The following is an 18,832-nucleotide window of genomic DNA, read 5'->3' on the forward strand; positions in this document are numbered from 1 at the left end:
AAGAGGCGTGTCAACCAGGACAGCCCTTCCACACCCAGAGCCTTGAGCATTTCTGGACGGATCTCATCAATCCCCGGGCTTTGCCACTGTGGAGTTGTTTGACTACATCAGTGACTTCCGCCTGGGAAATCGGCGACAATCCCCGTTATCCTCCAGCTCTGCCTCTAACATAGAGGGCGATTAGTCGGATTCAGGAGTTCCTCAAAGTGCTCCTTCCACCGTCCTATTACCTCCTCAGTTGAGGTCAACAGTGTCCCATCCTTACTGTACACAGCTTGGATGGTTCCCCGCTTCCCCCTCCTGAGGTGGCGAACAGTTTTCCAGAAGCACTTCGGTTGCCGACCGAAAGTCCTTCTCCATGTCTTCTCCAAACTTCTCCCACACCCGCTGCTTTGCCTCTTTCACGGCAGAGGCTGCAGCCCTTCGGGCCCTTCGGTACCCTGCAACTGCCTCCCGAGTCCTCCGGGATAACATATCCCGGAAAGACTCCTTCTTCAGTCGGACGGCTTCCCTGACCACCGGTGTCCACCACGGTGTTCGTGGGTTACCGCCCCTTGAGGCACCTAAGACCCTAAGACCACAGCTCCTCGCCGCAGCTTCAGCAATGGAAACTTTGAACATTGTCCACTCGGGTTCAATGCCCCCAGCCTCCACAGGGATGCACGAAAAGCTCCGCCGGAGGTGTGAGTTGAAAGTCTGTCGGACAGGGGCCTCCTCCAGACGTTCCCAATTTACCCGCACTACACGTTTGGGCTTACCAGGTCAGTCCAGAGTCTTCCCCACCCCTGACCCAACTCACCACCAGATGGTGATCGGTTGACAGCTCTGCCCCTCTCTTCACCCGAGTGTCCAAAACATACGGCCTCAGATCAGATGAAACGATTATGAAATCGATCATTGACCTTCGGCCTAGGGTGCTCTGGTACCAGGTACACTTATGAGCATCCCTATGTTCGAACATGGTGTTCGTTATAGACAATCCATGACTAGCACAGAAGTCCAACAACAAACAACCACTCTGGTTTAGATCAGTGAGGCCGTTCCTCCCAATCACGCCTCTCCAGGTGTCTCCATCATTGCCCACGTGTGCGTTGAAGTCCCCCAGCAGAACAATGGAGTCCCCCACCGGAGCCCCATGCAGGACTCCAGTCAAGGTCTCCAAGAAGGCCGAATACTCTGAACTCCTGTTTGGTGCATATGCACAAACAACAGTCAGAGTTTTCCCCCCACAACCCGCAGGCGTAGGGAGGCGACCCTCTCGTCCACCGGGGTAAACTCCAACACAGCGGCGCTCAGCCGGGGGCTTGTGAGTATCCCCACACCCGCCCGGCGCCTCACACCCTGGGCAACTCCGGAGAAGAAAAGAGTCCAACCCCTATCCAGGAGTTTGGTTCCAGAACCGAGACTGTGCGTAGAGGTAAGCCCCACCAGATCTAACCGGTAGCGCTCCACCTCCCGCACAAGTTCCGTCACGTCCCCAGAGCCAGCGTCTGCCGCCCGGGTCTGGTCCGTCGAGGCCCCTGACCTTCACTGCCACCCATGTGGCATCGCACCCGACCCCAACGGTTCCTCCCACAGGTGGTGGGCCCATGGGCTGGAGAGATGGGAGCCACGTAGCTTGTTCGGGCTGTGCCCGGCCGGGCTCCGTGGCAAACCCGCCACCAGGGCGCCCGACGAGCCCGCCCGTCTGGGCCTGGCTGCAGACGGGGACCCGGGCTTCCTCCGGGCAGGGTCACTCCATCTCTACCTTGCTTCTTCATTGGGGTTTTGAACCATTCTTTGTCTGGCCCCTCACCTGAGACCACTTTGCCTTGGGAGACCCTACCAGGAGCACAAAGCTCCAGACAACACAGCCCTCAGGTTCACAGAGACACACAAACCTCTCCACCACGATAAGGTGATGGTTCACGGAGAAGCTGCAGTCTATTGTTACCCCTAATGCTTTTCTCTGCAAAGGTCTGCAGACACGTTAACATTTCTCTTCGCTGGAACATCAGATCTGCATGACGTAAAGCTAAGTTTAAACCTCGATAAACAGATAAAATTGTGCAGGTCACCTTTTTCAAACCCTAGAATGGAGGGGAGTCCTCACAACGTGAGTGGTCCGCCACGTTTGGTTCAGCACAATCTTCAGCAAACCAGCCTGTACCTGTACACACACTCAACGTTACAGCTCCAGCATTGTGTCGAGGAAGCGCATTTTATTGCTTATAATGTCATTCTAAAACTCTCTTTACCCTTTAATAGAGCATTGCCTCTGGACATGTAGCCCTGCCAGCTGTTAAATGGCCAAGCAGTTGAATTAAATTAAGAATTACCTCTGGAAAAACTTCAAATTCAAAATCACAAAGGACCCCATCCTCAGTCTAAAATAGTGAAGGAGCAGAGGTCTGTAGATGACTCATCGTGCTATAGTATAGTGTGCTTTATGTTCCCGATATCAACCGTCTTGTACCTGTAGGCTCAAGTGGGTGGCAGTTTTCTCAAAGGGCGAGCATCTCGTACTGAAACTCTTGATGTATTCCCCGTGGAAGATGAGCAGCGCTGGCTCCTCCACTGTTACCCCCCAGCATGTCAAATCAGAGAGGGCAAACTGGTGGGATCAAAATGGAGAGATTTTCTAGTGGCACAAGGCGTTAACATCAAAAGTGAAAAAGGGAAAGAAAAAATGGTGCCTTTACAGAATAGAAATACAAGGATGTTGCCTTATTTTCATTCAGTCAACATTTTCATGCTCTGGAGGGGGGGAGCCGTCACTGACTGCAATCTTTATTAATGAGTATGAACTCTGCCTGAACCCTCTCTTTCTCTCTCTGTCTTTTTCTGTCTCTCACTCGTTATTTGAGTTTATCTGCTTCTCTTTGTCTTTGCCTCTATTTCTTTCTATTCTTCTCTTGACTAGTTGGTCATCGTGTACTGTATATCTGTCCTCTCTCTACTTTTCTTTTTTTTTTATTATCTTTTATTGGAAAAGCATGTTGAATTTTACAATTGTTTGACAAATGAAGTACATTACGTTGCTTTACCATTTTAACTTTCTATTACAGGAACAACAGAACTCAGGTGCGGGTGGAGGGGTAACCAAATTACTTCCATATTATTTATGTTATTCATTTAAATGTTTAAATCTGTACACAGTTAGTAAGAAGCAGCAGTGTTTACAAAAAATCTGATCTAACCGGCTTAACATATTCCGTCCATTTGGACCATATCCTATAGAAAGTGTCCCTCTGCACTTTGAGTGAAAAGGACAGTTTTTCCATTGTGTAGATCTCTGGCACAATGTTTATCCAGTCCTCAGTTGTTGGTGATTCTGGTTTGAGCCATCTCCTTGTTAGAGCCTTTTTTACTTGCTGCCAATAAGATGTATAGAAGTTTCATGTCCTTCGAGTCCAATTTATCCGTTGATATATTACTGAGATATAAGGTTTCAAAAGCAAATGGAAAAACAAGTGCAAAGACATTCTGTATATGCTCATGAATTCTAGACCAACACTGAGAAATAACTTGGCAGTCCCAAAAAATGTGGAAATGGTTAGCACCACCCTCCCCACATCTCCGGCAAGTATCTCCAATGCCCCGATACCTCTTCTGAACAGGGGTGATGAAAAATCTCATTATACTTTTCCAACAAAATTCACGCCATACATTAGATCCAGTTGAAACCCATTGTATCTTGCATATACAGTATGTTCCCAACATTCCTCTGTGATTATCAAATTACCTTCTTTTTCCCACTTCGCTTTAACATAATATGTCTTGTCTTTTTTACACCGCAGGATGCTGTTGTATAACCTGGATATAATTTTATTGTGTGCTCCTGAATTTGTAGTTAATGATATAAATGTACCCACGAATCCTAGATTGTTTAAATTCACTTTCAGTTCCTGATTAAAATAATGCCTGATCTGAAGATACCTAAAGAAGTCAGCAGAGCCTAATCCATGTTTTCTTTGCAAGGATTCAAAAGATTGGAGTGCCCTGTTGTGGACAAATGAGTAATAATCAGGCAATCCTTTTAAAATCCAATTCTTAAATCTATCATCATGCTGATTCGGGGTAAAATCTGAATCGTATGCACACCATTTTAGGATCTTTGAGGTATCTTCCAAACCACAAATCTCAATTGCTTCATTCCAAGCTGCTATCATTACATGTGAAATGGATTTGTCCGTTAAATGAATCTTATTCTGCAGTTTGGTGTCTGCTAATAAAGCTTCAACTGGTATTGCTTCAATAGTTGTCCCGTCCGCATCCTTCCACCCTGCGGTGTAATATGAAGAACACAAACATATTAATGGTCTTAACTGTGCAGCACAGTAATATTCTCGTAGACAAGGGAGACCATAACCTCCTTTATCTTTCTTCAATTGTAAGGTTTTATACTTAACTCTGGATTTTTTCCCTTCCAAATATATATTGACAGAATTCTCTCCCACTCTACAAATTGTTTTCAAGGTATGAAAATTGGTAAGCACTGGAATAAGTAGAGCATTCGTGGGAGAATATTTAATCTTACTAAATCAATCCTAGAATGTAAGTCCAAAAAAGGTATGGTATTCCATCTTTGTATATCCGATTTTATTGCTATATTCAGAGGGCCATAATTAGCTTCAAACATTTTAGTGAAGTCTCGGTGCAATATCACCCCTAAATATCTGATACTGTCTGCCTCCCATTTCCATTTATAACTATCCTTGACTTCTTCTGGTGGGGCATAGTTCAGAGTTAATACCTGTGTTTTATTTACATTAACCTTGTACCCTGAAAAAGAGCCATAGTCTAGTAATAGTTTAATGATTTTAGGAACAACCTGTGTGGGGTAAGATATACAGTACAGGCCAAAAGTTTGGACACACCTTCTCATTCAATGCGTTTTCTTTATTTTCATGACTATTTACATTGTAGATTCTCACTGAAGGCATCAAAACTATGAATGAACACATGTGGAATTATGTACTTAACAACAAAGTGTGAAATAACTGAAAACATGTCTTATATTTTAGATTCCTCAAAGTAGCCACCTTTTGCTCTGATTACTGCTTTGCACACTCTTGGTATTCTCTTGATGAGCTTCAAGAGGTAGTCACCTGAAATGGTTTTCCAACAGTCTTGAAGGAGTTCCCAGAGATGCTTAGCACTTGTTGGCCCTTTTGCCTTCACTCTGCGGTCCAGCTCACCCCAAACCATCTCGATTGGGTTCAGGTCCGGTGACTGTGGAGGCCAGGTCATCTGGCGCAGCACTCCATCACTCTCCTTCTTGGTCAAATAGCCCTTACACAGCCTGGAGGTGTGTTTGGGGTCATTGTCCTGTTGAAAAATAAATGATGGTCCAACTAAACACAAACCGGATGGGATGGCTTGTCGCTGCAGGATGCTGTGGTAGCCATGCTGGTTCAGTATGCCTTCAATTTTGAATAAATCCACAACAGTGTCACAAGCAAAGCACCCCCAAACCATCACACCTCCTCCTCCATGCTTCACGGTGGGAACCAGGCATGTAGAATCCATCCGTTCACCTTTTCTGCGTCGCACAAAGACACAGCGGTTGGAACATCAGACCAAAGCACAGATTTCCACTGGTCTAATGTCCATTCCTTGTGTTTCTTGGCCCAAACAAATCTCTTCTGCTTGTTGCTTCTCCTTAGCAGTGGTTTCCTAGCAGCTATTTGACCATGAAGGCCTGATTCGCGCGTCTCCTCTTAACAGTTCTAGAGATGTGTCTGCTGCTAGAACTCTGTGTGGCATTCATCTGGTCTCTAATCTGAGCTGCTGTTAACTTGTGATTTCTGAGGCTGGTGACTCAGATGAACTTCTCCTCAGCAGCAGAGGTGACTCTTGGTCTTCCTTTCCTGGGGCGGTCCTCATGTGAGCCAGTTTCGTTTTAGCGCTTGATGGTTTTTGCGACTGCACTTGGGGACACATTCAAAGTTTTCGCAATTTTCCGGACTGACTGACTGACTGACTGACTGACCTTCATTTGTTAAAGTAATGATGGCCACTCGTTTCTCTTTACTTAGCTGATTGGTTCTTGCCATAATATGAATTCTAACAGTTGTCCAATAGGGCTGTCGGCTGTGTATCAACCTGACTTCTGCACAACACAACTGATGGACCCAACCCCATTAATAAGGGAAAAAATTCCACTAATTAACCCTGACAAAGCACACCTGTGAAGTGAAAACCATTTCAGGTGACTACCTCATGAAGCTCATTGAGAGAACACCAAGGGTTTGCAGCGCTATCAAAAAAGCAAAGGGTGGCTACTTTGAGGAATCTAAAATATAAGACATGTTTTCACTTATTTCACACTTTTTTAAGTACATAATTCCATATGTGTTCATTCATAGTTTTGATGCCTTCAGTGAGATTCTACAATGTAAATAGTCATGAAAATAAAGGAAACGCATTGAATGAGAAGGTGTGTCCAAACTTTTGGCCCATACTGTGGTCAATAGTAAATCATCAGCAAAAAGTGCCAATTTTTGCTCCTCTCCTACTGTTCTTACTCCAGTTATATCCTTTCTCTCCCTGATCCACTGGCTTAAAGGTTCGATAAACAAGGCGAAGAAGAGAGGCGAGATGCAACACCCTTGTCGAGTCCCGCGCTCCAACATGAATGACTCAGTGAGGTCTCCGTTAATTTTAATCCTAGCAGTTGGGTTATTGTATAACCCTGAGATAACCTCAATTACCGATTTATCAAAACCAAATTTTTCAAGGACCTTATATAAAAAGGACCACCTCACTGAATCAAATGCTTTTTCGGCATCTAAACTCAAAACTGATGTCTCTAATTTTTGTTTATCCACCTGCCTCATTATGTGTAAAACCCTCCTAATATTGTCTTGAGTCTGTCTGTGTTTGATGAAACCCGTCTGATCTTTATGTATTAACCCTAGTAAAATTGTTTCTAATCTTCTTGACATGATAGAGGTAAACAACTTGTAGTCTATATTCAGAACACTAATTGGGCGATAGTTACTACACTGCAATCTATCCTTTCCTTCTTTTGGGATGATAGAAATTATTGCTTCACTCCACGAAGGTGGGACTATCTTAAATTCCATCGCCCAATTAAATGTGTTCAGCAACGTTGGGAACGTCAGCAAACTGACTCCAATAAGAAGTCAGTTTGTATAGAAGTCAATAAGAATATGCCCCTTCTTCTGCCTTGATTTAATACCTAAATTAACATTTTCCTAACAATTTTATGGTCTCAATCACTAGTTTTCATCAATACAGCATGATGTTCATTTTGTAAATTACTGTCTGATTTATATGAAAATAGAACATTAAGCAGGGGATGCTTTAGGGCGTAGCTACACACCAACCTGTCAATCATAACACAGACTTAACAATGCTAACCATGGCACTGTGGACATTAAACTAGATCTAAACTTGTTTTTGGATGTTGTTAAACTTCCTTACTGTGTTTTCAGTTTATCCAAGTTGATAGGAACATTTGGTCGCCTAGAAATGTCTTATTCAGCATGAATATTCCCATAAACTTTACATTGTGGTGACGTCACAGGTTTTAAATCACTTTTCTCGAGTTTTTCAACTATGAAAAGTGCATGGATTAAAAATTCTGAATAGTTATAACTTAAATTGAGGTGTTGATGTAATGCCACTGGACAAAATCAGCAGAAAGGCTAAGTGCTGTTTGTGTGGGTCTGGTTCACATTTTTAACCAGCTCTGTGTACTGCTTGACATGCTGATGAACTGCTCCAGTACCCGGTCTGTGTTTACCTGCCAGTAAAACTCCGCTGGATGACTTGTGTCAGAAGAGCTGAAAACTGCCGACTTTCCCTCTTTTAGCATTTAGCCTAGCGCTGCGCCATTGAAACCAAACACAGCACTGGCTTAGACACATCATACCTCCCAGCTCCACCCTTTTGTCCAAATGTGGTCAATTCTGACCAAAATGCAAAAAGACTCCTGGCTTCGAAACGGCAGTCCACAAACCAATGGGTGCCACCATTTATATACAGTCTATGGTGTGGACAGGTGGGGATAGGGTGGCTTTGGGTCGTGTGATACATACACACTTACCTCCACACACACTCCCTCTATCCGCCCCCACCACCCAGGCCCTGTGTTCCCGCGGCACCTCGCCGTGCTGCTCGGCTGCTGCATTGAGTCCCTGGGTGGCCCGTACTGTTCTCCTGTTCTAATGCACCTTTTGTCTTTGTTCTCTTATTCTGGGAATGAAAGGAGGGAGCTGTATACTGGGGAGAGTGATGGATCAGAGGCAGAGAAAGCGAGAGAGCGACAGAAAGAGAGATAGATACAGAGGGAGAGGGGGGAGGAAGCTGGGGTCTCTTTTGTTGTGAGCACAGTAAAAGCCCAGCAGGGGGAGCCGCCTTGACAATTTGTCAGAGACGCCACGCTTATTTTCCAAGACCGCCCGGCTCCTCACCGCTGTGACGACAGTCACCACCTCCAGAACAAGTAAGCCCAGAGTCAAAGGATTTAGACTGACACTGATTTACCCAGCCTGCCTCTGGCTTTTACCACCCTGCTCCTCAACACCCCCAACAACTCCAGAGCTTCTTTTGTCTTTGTTAACCTCTTCAAATCCAGTTTTCCCATTATTCTTCCCACTACATAGATTTACGGTTAGAAAAATAATATTACTCTGAATCATCTCTGTGTGAAGTTGTTAGAGCCCTCCACTGATGCTGACAAGATGCTATGGGTTTTATGGCTGCACCACTCCATCCATTTGAATATTTGTATTACACCAAAATTAAGCCTGACATGTTTGGCTTCTTATTAAACTTTGGGATCTTTACTATTTTTTTTTAGGTTTCAACAAAGCAACTTCTTCTCTGGGGACTACCAACGTTAAACTTCCCAAATGTCTCCTGCTCTCCCTCTGACAGATCAGATAGAGACTCAGCCAAAGAGAGGGGTGGGGGGGGTCTGGGACTATAACCTCCTCTGATTGGCCAACACTACGTTTCTGTTAACCTGAACATACTACTACTACTACCACTGCTGTACACAGGGAACATACTACTACTACCATTGCTGTACACAGGGAACATACTACTACTACTGCTGTACACAGGGAACATACTACTACTACTACTACTACTGCTGTACACAGGGAACATGCTACTACCACTGCTGTACACAGGGAACATACTACTACTACTGCTGTATACAGGGAACATACTACTACTACTGCTGTACACAGGGAAAATACTACTACTACTGGGTTCCAGGTGCATAGCATTGGCGACAGCGACACACGATATTAAACCTGTTTCAAGCCCTTTGAACCTGTAATTGTTTGTCCTCTGTCACTCTCACTTGAAGCAGTAAAATAGATTTTTTTTTTTTAAACGGGGGGGGGGTCTAAAATCGCCCATGGTGACCAGCTTATAATTGTTCCATGGTGACAAGACGTCCCTGTTTTTGGTAGCCTCAACCCGTTTTTATATATTATTTAAGTGTCCATCAGCAGAATTGCCTCATCATTATCACAATGCTATAATGGAGAGAACAAACTGTATTATCGTCTTCATTGATTACCTGATTTGTTTTTATCAATCTGAAGACAGTCTGGCTCTGTGGTTCTCACAGCACAGACCGATTGGTGGGATTGCTGTGGACAAAAGTACACACGGAGATAAGAGCCAATGAGGTTTAACCATGTATCAGCTAATTTAAATAGCTCACGTTACTGTATCGTGTCAACAGTTAACTTCATTTAATATTGTATGAGGAGTTTTCTTTTGTTGGGTGCAAATGTTCCACCAGAACCAGTTCCTTCCTGAGACTATTTAGCAGAGCCACCGTCGCTGCGTCTGGAGCTTAGCGCCGCCCAAGATGATTGTGATAGGCTTAAAGAAATGCAAACAATCCCTGTCTGTTTTTCTTCACCTATCCTGGAAGGTTTCTGTGTTGTAGACCTTACTCCACAGCACTGTGGAGATAGAGCTGGCAATGCAAGACTAGTAGCTCCTTAACATAACCTGTCCCTGTCAGGTCAGCTCTTAATTCAGTAATCCCTCATTATTTACATTATTTCAATACATTTACAGGGGCTGAACTCAACATTCAGAACATTAATATAACAGCAAACAAATATTTGCTATGTAAAATAGTGGAGTAATGGCATCCTGAGCTGAGGTTGAGGTCACACTCCCTCTGTGTGTGTTGGAATCTGAGCTTCTCTGTTCTTTGTTTGAATTGTTAGTGTAAGGGGCTGTGAAAAACTCAGAGGGAATCCCAGCCCGCTGTTTTTTAGTTCCAGTATTTCCAGTACGGCCCCTTTAACTCAACCTGCACCCATGAGGTCAAGACTCTCCCACTAAATAAAAATGCATACATACATTTTGAGTAAGAAAGTGAAATGTATAACCTGTTGAACTGGGAAACTGCCTCCATCTTAATGTTTTAAAAGAAATATGTACATATTAACCAATTAGTGTTAAATTCCCTAACCTTTGATTTTAAAGGGTCAGGTCAACCAAATTCCCGAAAAAATAAGTTACCAGGTCAGGGATTCAGGAAAAGGATGTTGCTGTTTCTTTTTTCAAATGTGTTATTTTAGTGAACACCACAAAATGAATTCCATTCTCCTCCATTGTATTTGGGTAGAGGTAGAGGTGGAAACTGGACGAATAAAACCCAAACTAACTTATATCAGGATGGACAAATGTGTATTTCTATTATTTGATGAATTAGTGTTTAAGGTTGAAGAAGTTGTGTTGACTGTAAGTGAAGTTAAAGTACTGTATAAAGGCATAGCATTATATGTGTCCCTCTCTCTTCCCCTCCTCCATTCATCCTGTATCTGTCCCTTCATCCATTTGCCAGGCAGCAACACTGCAGGCACCTCAACCTTACACCTCACACAGAAAAACCACATTAGCATATTACAACAACAAAAATGTCTCTCAACAAAGCAGTTAGTGACCTGCACAACCTCAGCCACTGAAAAAGACAACACAACTTCCATTTTCTTACAGTTTCCTCTCGGGGCCGGAACCAGAGAGCAGCGGCGGTTCAGCAAGCCTGCAGCACAAAAACCAACACCACACTGCCAAACATATGAATCATAAAAGTGAGCCTACACACTGTGCGCCAGGACACAACACAAACCTGGAGATTCAGAGTTTCATTTGGAACAGTTCAATACTGATTAGATAATAGCGACGGTAGAAAGGCCTGGTAGTGGTGGAGGGCGAAGTGGCGGGCGGGAGGGAAGCGTTGATGTGGGTGGCTTGGCAGAGTCTTGGACTGCAGCTGGCCGCAGAATAATAATGGCCGTTGCATAACCGTCACTGAGTGTAGACTGGATGTTTTTTTTGTTTTTTTAAAACGGGAGAGTCAAAGTGATGTAATGTCTGTGTCTGAGCAGAGGGCTCATATCAAAGAGCCGCCACTAGGAGGAGAGAGTGGGCCTGAACTGGCAGAATGGGAGGATGAGGAGGCTGGTGGACCCGATGTAGACTGATGAGGCCAGATGTGTGAACACTGCAAAAGAGTTACATCTTTATCAGTAATTAAGTCCCAATGTTGAGTGAAACAATCTGCTATAACCATTTTGATTTAACTTAATTTTGGTACAGAGCACATCTTCTACTGTATGTGCAGTCATCACAATCATCTGATGCTGGATAAAAGCTTAATTTAGCCCCAATTCTGTGTCTTAAACCTAATTTGATGAAGTCTCTAAGCTAATGGAAAATATTTCAGTCTGATAAGTACAAATTAAATCAAAATGAGTTTCAGTATCTTGAAACAATAGAAATAAAAAGCTTGTATCAAAAATCCATTATTCCTAGAAAATAAAAGTAAATGTAGAAACAAATGCAGATTTTTAGGACAAAATTATAAACAAAACTGACTTGATTTGACTTTTTGCAGTGAAGAAACACAAAAACACTTTAATTTGCACTTTTCGGAAACTTACTATACTGTTTCCCCCCAGAAATATTGTATTTTTTTAGTTGGGTTCATTCACAGTATCTCATGGCTGTAGTTACTGGTTACTGTCCACAATCAGCTTTTACAGTCAGCATCTAATACACTCCTAAAATATGACTGTTTTGGTGAAATCTTGTATCCTCAAAGTGTTCACTTTTCAGCTCCATGACATGGTGACTGTAGACTCCGTCCAGAGGATTAGAGATCAATTTGTGAAAGATCATGTAATCCTTCAACTAATCTGGAATAATACAAAATATATGGGGGATTTTCATTGTTCTGACCCCCTTTGATGTGTTGTATGTATTACATAACTGAGCAATAGGAACTTATTACTTAACTTACTTTTACTTTGGATACTGCTAATAGGTCAGAAGTAAGTTTTTGAATACTTTTTCTTTGTGGTATGACTGGTTTAAAGTAAAGAGCTTTACATACTAAAAAATAAATATTTCTTTAGGTTCCTCATTTGATGTCCATAAAAAAGGAGCATTCAGTGTATACATGTCAACAGGATGGGTTTCTGTTGTCAATCATGGCGTCAGAGCTTTCACTTTTTGTTAGATGGTAGGATGAATGGTTTCCGTTTCCCAGCTGCCCTGGGTGGCAGAGGCCGACACGTGGATATGTGATCAACTCAACATGAGTGATTTTCCCTCATCACACACTGAGACTCCACCTGCACCCGCTGATAAATCACTTCATAGATGGGAGAAATATATTTGGCCTCATACCTCGAAGGAGAAATAATGGTCAGAAAAATGAGCCAACTCTCTTTTTTGGATTTTTTGTTTCTTTGGCTGCTCAGTTTGTTTAAACTTCATTTCAAAAAAGATATTGCAATGTGGAATACAGCAGGTGCAGCATAGAGCATGACAGCATGTTGTGAAATTCATAGCAAGAGAGACACGAGAGAGAGGTGTTTTTCTTATTATTTATTTTCTAATATAAGCACTTAGCTCCACCATGTTTCCCTCTGGGAATCATTCATTTGACCCGGTCTAATCAGTTTGTTATTGCACCTTAAATGTTGAAATAGTACAACATTACTAGTGCACAAAGTGAATGTGAGTTAGGCGCTCTTTGTGTTTTTCTTTGATACACTGACCTCAAGGCCCAATAAACCCAATTGAAAACCCCCAATAATATTAAAAACAAAATGCATGGCTGGGAATGTCAAACGAAGACTGTTAATCTTTGACGGCTGGTGAGAGAGAGGAGAGAACCGTTGAGGCCTGGCGGCATAGACTGAGAAAAATGACATGGATTTTGTGAGAATATATAGGGCTGGTGTGATATGGCCAAAATCTTCTATTGCAAAATGAATATAATGTGCAAGGATCAGAATGTAAAGTGTCGTCAAAATAATTATATATATATATATGAATATTGTCTTAACACAGTTCACTGCTGGTTTTCAAATTTGCAATAACGATATAGAATAATGTATATGATTTACATTTTTATATCTTCATATTGCCGCCCTACAAGGAGAGAACATATCTTTTAAATGTTTTCTTTGTTTTTGTTTCAGTTGTAATGTTTCTCATTTCAGATTAAATTGGAATGCATACTTTCAGAAAGTAACAGTACTTAGAAAAGATAAAAGGTAGAATTTGTACAAAAGGTAGAGTTGTTTCTATTTTCTGCATTTGTCGTTATTCTTGTGTTATTTATTTGACTTAATTTGAATGTTTAAAACAGGACAGTTATTCTGTTTTGTCATGTTTTTGAAGAGGCGGACCCCACAGAATGCCAAAAAACACTTGAAACAATAAATGTGCAACAATTTAAATCCATCAACCTGAAATGAAAACCACTTTTCTGAGTCCATGAAAACATTGTACGTTTGTGTCTCTGCCAGCTGTTAATTAATGATGTCACCATATTTTATAACAGCGTTGTTACAGTAGCAGTCACTTCCTATAGCAGAGCACAATACCTCCTGGAGGGGAACCCGGTAATATATCTTCCCGCTAGGCCTTTACTTTGAATTACAGCAGGAAAAACAAAAGGTTAATCACATTGGGAGACTCCGCTCTGCCTCTGACCACCCAGCTTGTCCCTGTCACTCCCTCAGTGTTTCAATTCAAGTGGCTTTATTGGCACGAATGTTAGAAAAAAACAATACAGATGTCTTTCTGTCCTTTTCCTGCCCATGTTTGGTTCTCTTCTGGCCTTTTCTCACTGCCCCACTTTCCATCACCCTCAATTTACATCCATCACAACTACATGCTTTGCAATCACCATACGTTGAATCAAAATATAAATGTATTGTAAACCGGGCTGCTAGAAATGTGTTCACTCATCTGAGAATCACGTATCGGAGTGTCCTCTTGTTGATGAACGAAATCCTTTACCCCCGACCCCCCTCTCTTCATTTCCTAGTGTGCTTAAATGCCGCTGGGCGCATTACTTTGAGATTCAAGAGGTTATCTCGCAGTGGTGATGGGGATTGCAACTGCCTAAAGGATAGCCACAGGTTAAAGCTTTTTTTTTTTTTTTTTTTCAAACACCACGTATGGCTGAGCTTTAATGAGCACAACTCTTTTTCTCCCTCCGTCTGAAAAACAACACCTCTCCACCATGGAAAGTAGGTTGCCAGCATGTCTTTGTAAAGCTTCTAACTGTGTATTTGTGTGTTTTACAGGGTGGTGGGCCCCGCTGTGACCTTCAAAGTGAGCCCAAACACTCACAACATCAGCACCACAGATGTGGCCAACGTGGCTGGTAGGTTCTCCTTGAGTAATGTTGCCTTTATACTGACAGAGAAAAAAACAGGCCATTATCAATGGCTTGCTGCTGCAGCTGAGGCCCCAGATGAACATTTTTCAAAATGTATGACACCTCTGTAAAATGTCTGGGTTTTTCTCCCAATGTTTATTATGGCGTACCCACACTGGCACTCCATAGGCTTTACTATTGCATTGTGTTAAGTTTAGTTTAAGTATTTGGTATTGGCCCATTTTAAAAGGATGCCAGCAGGATTGGTCTTTGTGTCACGAATCTCCAAGTGGCCATGTTTGTTTGGCTCCATTGGAGAGCTGGATGTGTGTCTAACCACATGCTAGAAAAAAAAGACCCCATCACTTTTCTTTGTGGTTTGGAAATTATTTGGTTCATTAGTGCCTTTTGCAAATATGAAAAGTCTGATAAGGTTGAGTTTTCCTCAAAAGGTCACATGATGTTGCCCTCAGTGTTGTTTCGCCAATCACTATTAGTTGTACCTTAAATAATCTAGTTCAGTTAGTTAAGGGGACTATACATAGGTAGCTAACCAGGCAGCAGTCAGTATGCATTGCATGTAAGACCACATGAAATTGGGACTTATTTGGTTTCCAGACTGAAGCCGGACCTGTAATGAATAGTGCTTTAGATCTGGCCTATACTGCTCAAATTGATCCAAATTTGCCATTAGCCAAGCTGTCAGTCCAGAGAGAGACTTTCATGATATCCGCGTTTAAAAAAACGTGCCGATCATCACAAAAAAAACATGTCCGTGTACACAAATCAATAGATATAGAATAGAAATTACGTGAACATTTTCACGAACTGCCGTGAGTCTGGGTTGTAAAGAAACATGTCAAAATCAGAAAGGAAAAAAAAGAAATATTGTGCAACTATAATCATGTTAAAATGAAGGAAAATAGATAACTAAATGTAAAAAACATCCTTATACCTAAACAACATTATAGGTGGATTTCCAAAGACTCATGCAACTGTAAAATCATTCCCTGAAATAACCAAGCAGGCCTGCCTTATTATTATATATTATTATTATTATTATTGCATGATCCAAATGATCTTCAAAAGCTTCTATTTTCAGCGTGTAGCTTGCTGGCCATATCAATGGGATTTTGAAAACGGCAACCCAGAGAGTGGAAGGTGAGGGCAAAGCCTGACTGACTGACTGATGTTGATTGGCTGATGTCAGGCTTTATCCTGGGGCCAGTTGTTCAAAACATTTAACCTGGATCGAAATTATCCACATTTGGAAATCCCATTTTTTGCTATTCAGGATCAGATAATCCGTCTTACTTTTATGCCGTTTTTTCAAAGCAACATTGGACTGGATCACCCTGATCCAGATACACAGTTTTCAAGATTACCAAATCCGGATTACTAGTGCTCTAACTGGGACAACATATCACAACGTGGGCTACCAGCTATGTAAAGAACAGGTAGAAGAGCCAACATGGGGGTCACTGAAAGTGTTTCTTATTTTGAGACAAAAATAACATAAACATCCACTTCCATTCATAATTTCTTTTATGACCCCTCATCTGAGCCACAACAAATAAAAACAAATATACATTAACAAATACATTGTGGATATTTTGAAAATGTCTTAAAAACAAAACAAAAATGTCAAATAGTTAACCAAATAAAGACTGTTCAGAAAAAAAAAAGCTCTGCTTTTAGGAGGCGGATCTCAAGTCTGGCTCTGGTTTGGTCAGTTTGAGTTGTTCCTCTGCCAGGACGATCTGTGCTTCTGCTCTTTCACTCTCTCGTTTAGACATGGGGACAAGATCATTTTTATTTTGTTTTTACTTTACTATACTGAATAGCTTAATTGGTAGCCTATGTCTACTTTATCTACTTTATCTCTGTTACAACGGTTACACAAGTCAAGTGCAAAATACAAATAAAAGTATACAGTAAATGATACAAATGCATTATTTGACCAATTTTAAAGTTTTACTACATTTTCTTCCTGGAATCCATCTTGAAATCCTACCCCCTGTTGGGATCAGGATAATCCTGTTTTTTGGATGAAAGTTATCCAAATCCTACTACACAAACTGAAGGTTTGATCCAGATTAAAACTAGGATTGGATTCCGTGATTGAATCTGATTTCAGATTCCTTCTTTCCCTTTTGAACAACCCATTTTCAAGATTTGATCCAATCCGATAACCAAAATCTGATCAGTTGACCTTTGAACAACTGGCCCCTGGAAATGTACTTCGGGTGATCATCACTAGGGTTAGTAAAACATCAGGGATTGGCTTAGAATTGGTCAGGGAAAACTACTAAAATGAGGACGTAACGTGATGTTACAGACATCATTGCATCATCAAAATGACAGTTGACTTTTGTTTTCACACGGGTCATGAAACCCTGAGTAAAAGTCCTGGCTTTGTTTGATCCATCCATCACCCCAACCTATCAAAACAGAAAGATGATAGAAGAATGTTTCTATATGCAGAGGCTGGAATAATATAAGAAGCATGTAATAATGCTTGATGAGACAGAGTCAATATTTGATCATGAGTTTGTGTTGCATTGTGTGAGCATGTTGACGTGCTGTATTTCAGCTATGATTAGGCTTTTAAACTATCCTGGTTTCAGTAGTGCATCCTCAACTTAAGTTGAATACTAGTTACTTTGAGACACAAGAAATATGATGATAAATGCAAAGTCAAAGTGTGACACTGGTTATGTGAAAGATAAATTGTTCATCATGTAATCTTTGTAGTCATTATAGAGAAGCTAAGTCCAGGAGGATGGTGAATGTATGTTCCTGGAAAACGTCATATTGGGAATATGATCAAAACCTGGACTGAAGAAAGATTTAAAATGGGGATAGTAAACTTGTTCATTGACAGGTGATTTTGGTCCACCATCATTTTTATTTGTCTGAAGAAAGTGCAGACAGTTCCGACGTGATTCTGTTTCAAGATCCTCTGAATAAAAATGACTCGGTTCAGCCTGCTCTGTCACATGGAGAGGGACTCTGTAATAATCTCTCAGAGTGCAATCCAGCAGTAAAGATATTGTAAAATGTGTGTGTGTGTGTGTGTGTGTGTGTGTGTCTGTGTACCAGACTGCAGTGTGACTCACAGTAATGAGGCAAGGGTGTTGATGAAGTAGGGAATAAAGAGAGGAGGAATGTTTGCCATTAGCCAAGCTGTCAGTCCAGAGAGAGACTTTCCTGATATTCCCTCCGCCACACACACACAAACACACACACACACACACACACACACACACACACACACACACACACACAGACAACAAGATACTATCCCTGCCTTGATAATTGCAATTCCACCTCCCCACCCACACACACATACGGAGAAACACACTGTGCTGATTGTGCAACGGCTTCTCTCCTGTTTTTAATAATAATAATAATACATTTATTTATAAAGCGCTTTCAAGTCAAAGTGCTGTACAGAACATAGAAAATGCAGTTTAAAAACAGTTCCAATGACTAAAATATAACACACACTCTCAGAAAAACATTAGATTAAAAATTAGGTCTCATACACAACAGTAAACAGATGGGTCTTTAGCTTTGCTTTAAAAACCTGCCTTTTTCAGAGGTGCTGTTCCACAATTGTTGCGGAAGGAAAAAGCCCGTTCCCCAATTGTCTTCTTTTTAACCCTTGGGACACTCAGAAGACCCGCCTCCCGCAGGGCTCTGCAGGGTTTCACTACGGATGAGCCTTGATTGTTATTAATGCAAACATTTGACAGAACGTGCTCAAAATGAAATATGGCATCCTCCCAGCTAAAGTGCAATAATGTGGGCGGGCCGTATTTGAAGTGTCGTTTGTCATATTCAACTAGAATATCTATCCATCCCAAAACGACAGTATTATCCCTTGGAGAGGGTTTGAGATGGAAAAAGCAACTCTGGTCACCTTTTATAAAACATCAAAGAGCACACCAAGATTCTTAACACGATTGATTACACAATCCATTGATCATAAAATGACCTAGTTTTGCTGGTCCAATTTTCGGTCTTCAGAATCAAAAATTCATAACCACCTCAACAGCTGACAGGCCTCAAGAGATTGGACGTCCATCTCTTCTGTCACAAACTTGTTTGCTGTTTTGCTGGAACACGGAAAATTTGCCATGGGGCTGGTAAAGTGAA

The 18,832-nt window shown here is 41.8% G+C and overlaps 1 protein-coding gene across 4 annotated transcripts in view; it reads left to right on the plus strand.

Annotated features, from left to right (window-relative positions):
- The window catches only part of LOC114565842 (receptor-type tyrosine-protein phosphatase N2), a 298,094-nt gene that overhangs the window by 104,091 nt on the left and 175,171 nt on the right, over positions 1-18,832 (plus strand). For all 4 annotated transcript variants that reach the window (XM_028594123.1, XM_028594124.1, XM_028594125.1 and 1 more), the window contains one exon: positions 14,598-14,677. In XM_028594123.1, the coding sequence (XP_028449924.1) occupies positions 14,598-14,677 (80 nt within the window). The remainder of the gene's footprint in view (positions 1-14,597; positions 14,678-18,832) is intronic.

Source organism: Perca flavescens, chromosome 12 (assembly GCF_004354835.1).
Source record: "Perca flavescens isolate YP-PL-M2 chromosome 12, PFLA_1.0, whole genome shotgun sequence".
Classification (NCBI taxonomy): Eukaryota; Metazoa; Chordata; class Actinopteri; order Perciformes; family Percidae; genus Perca; species Perca flavescens.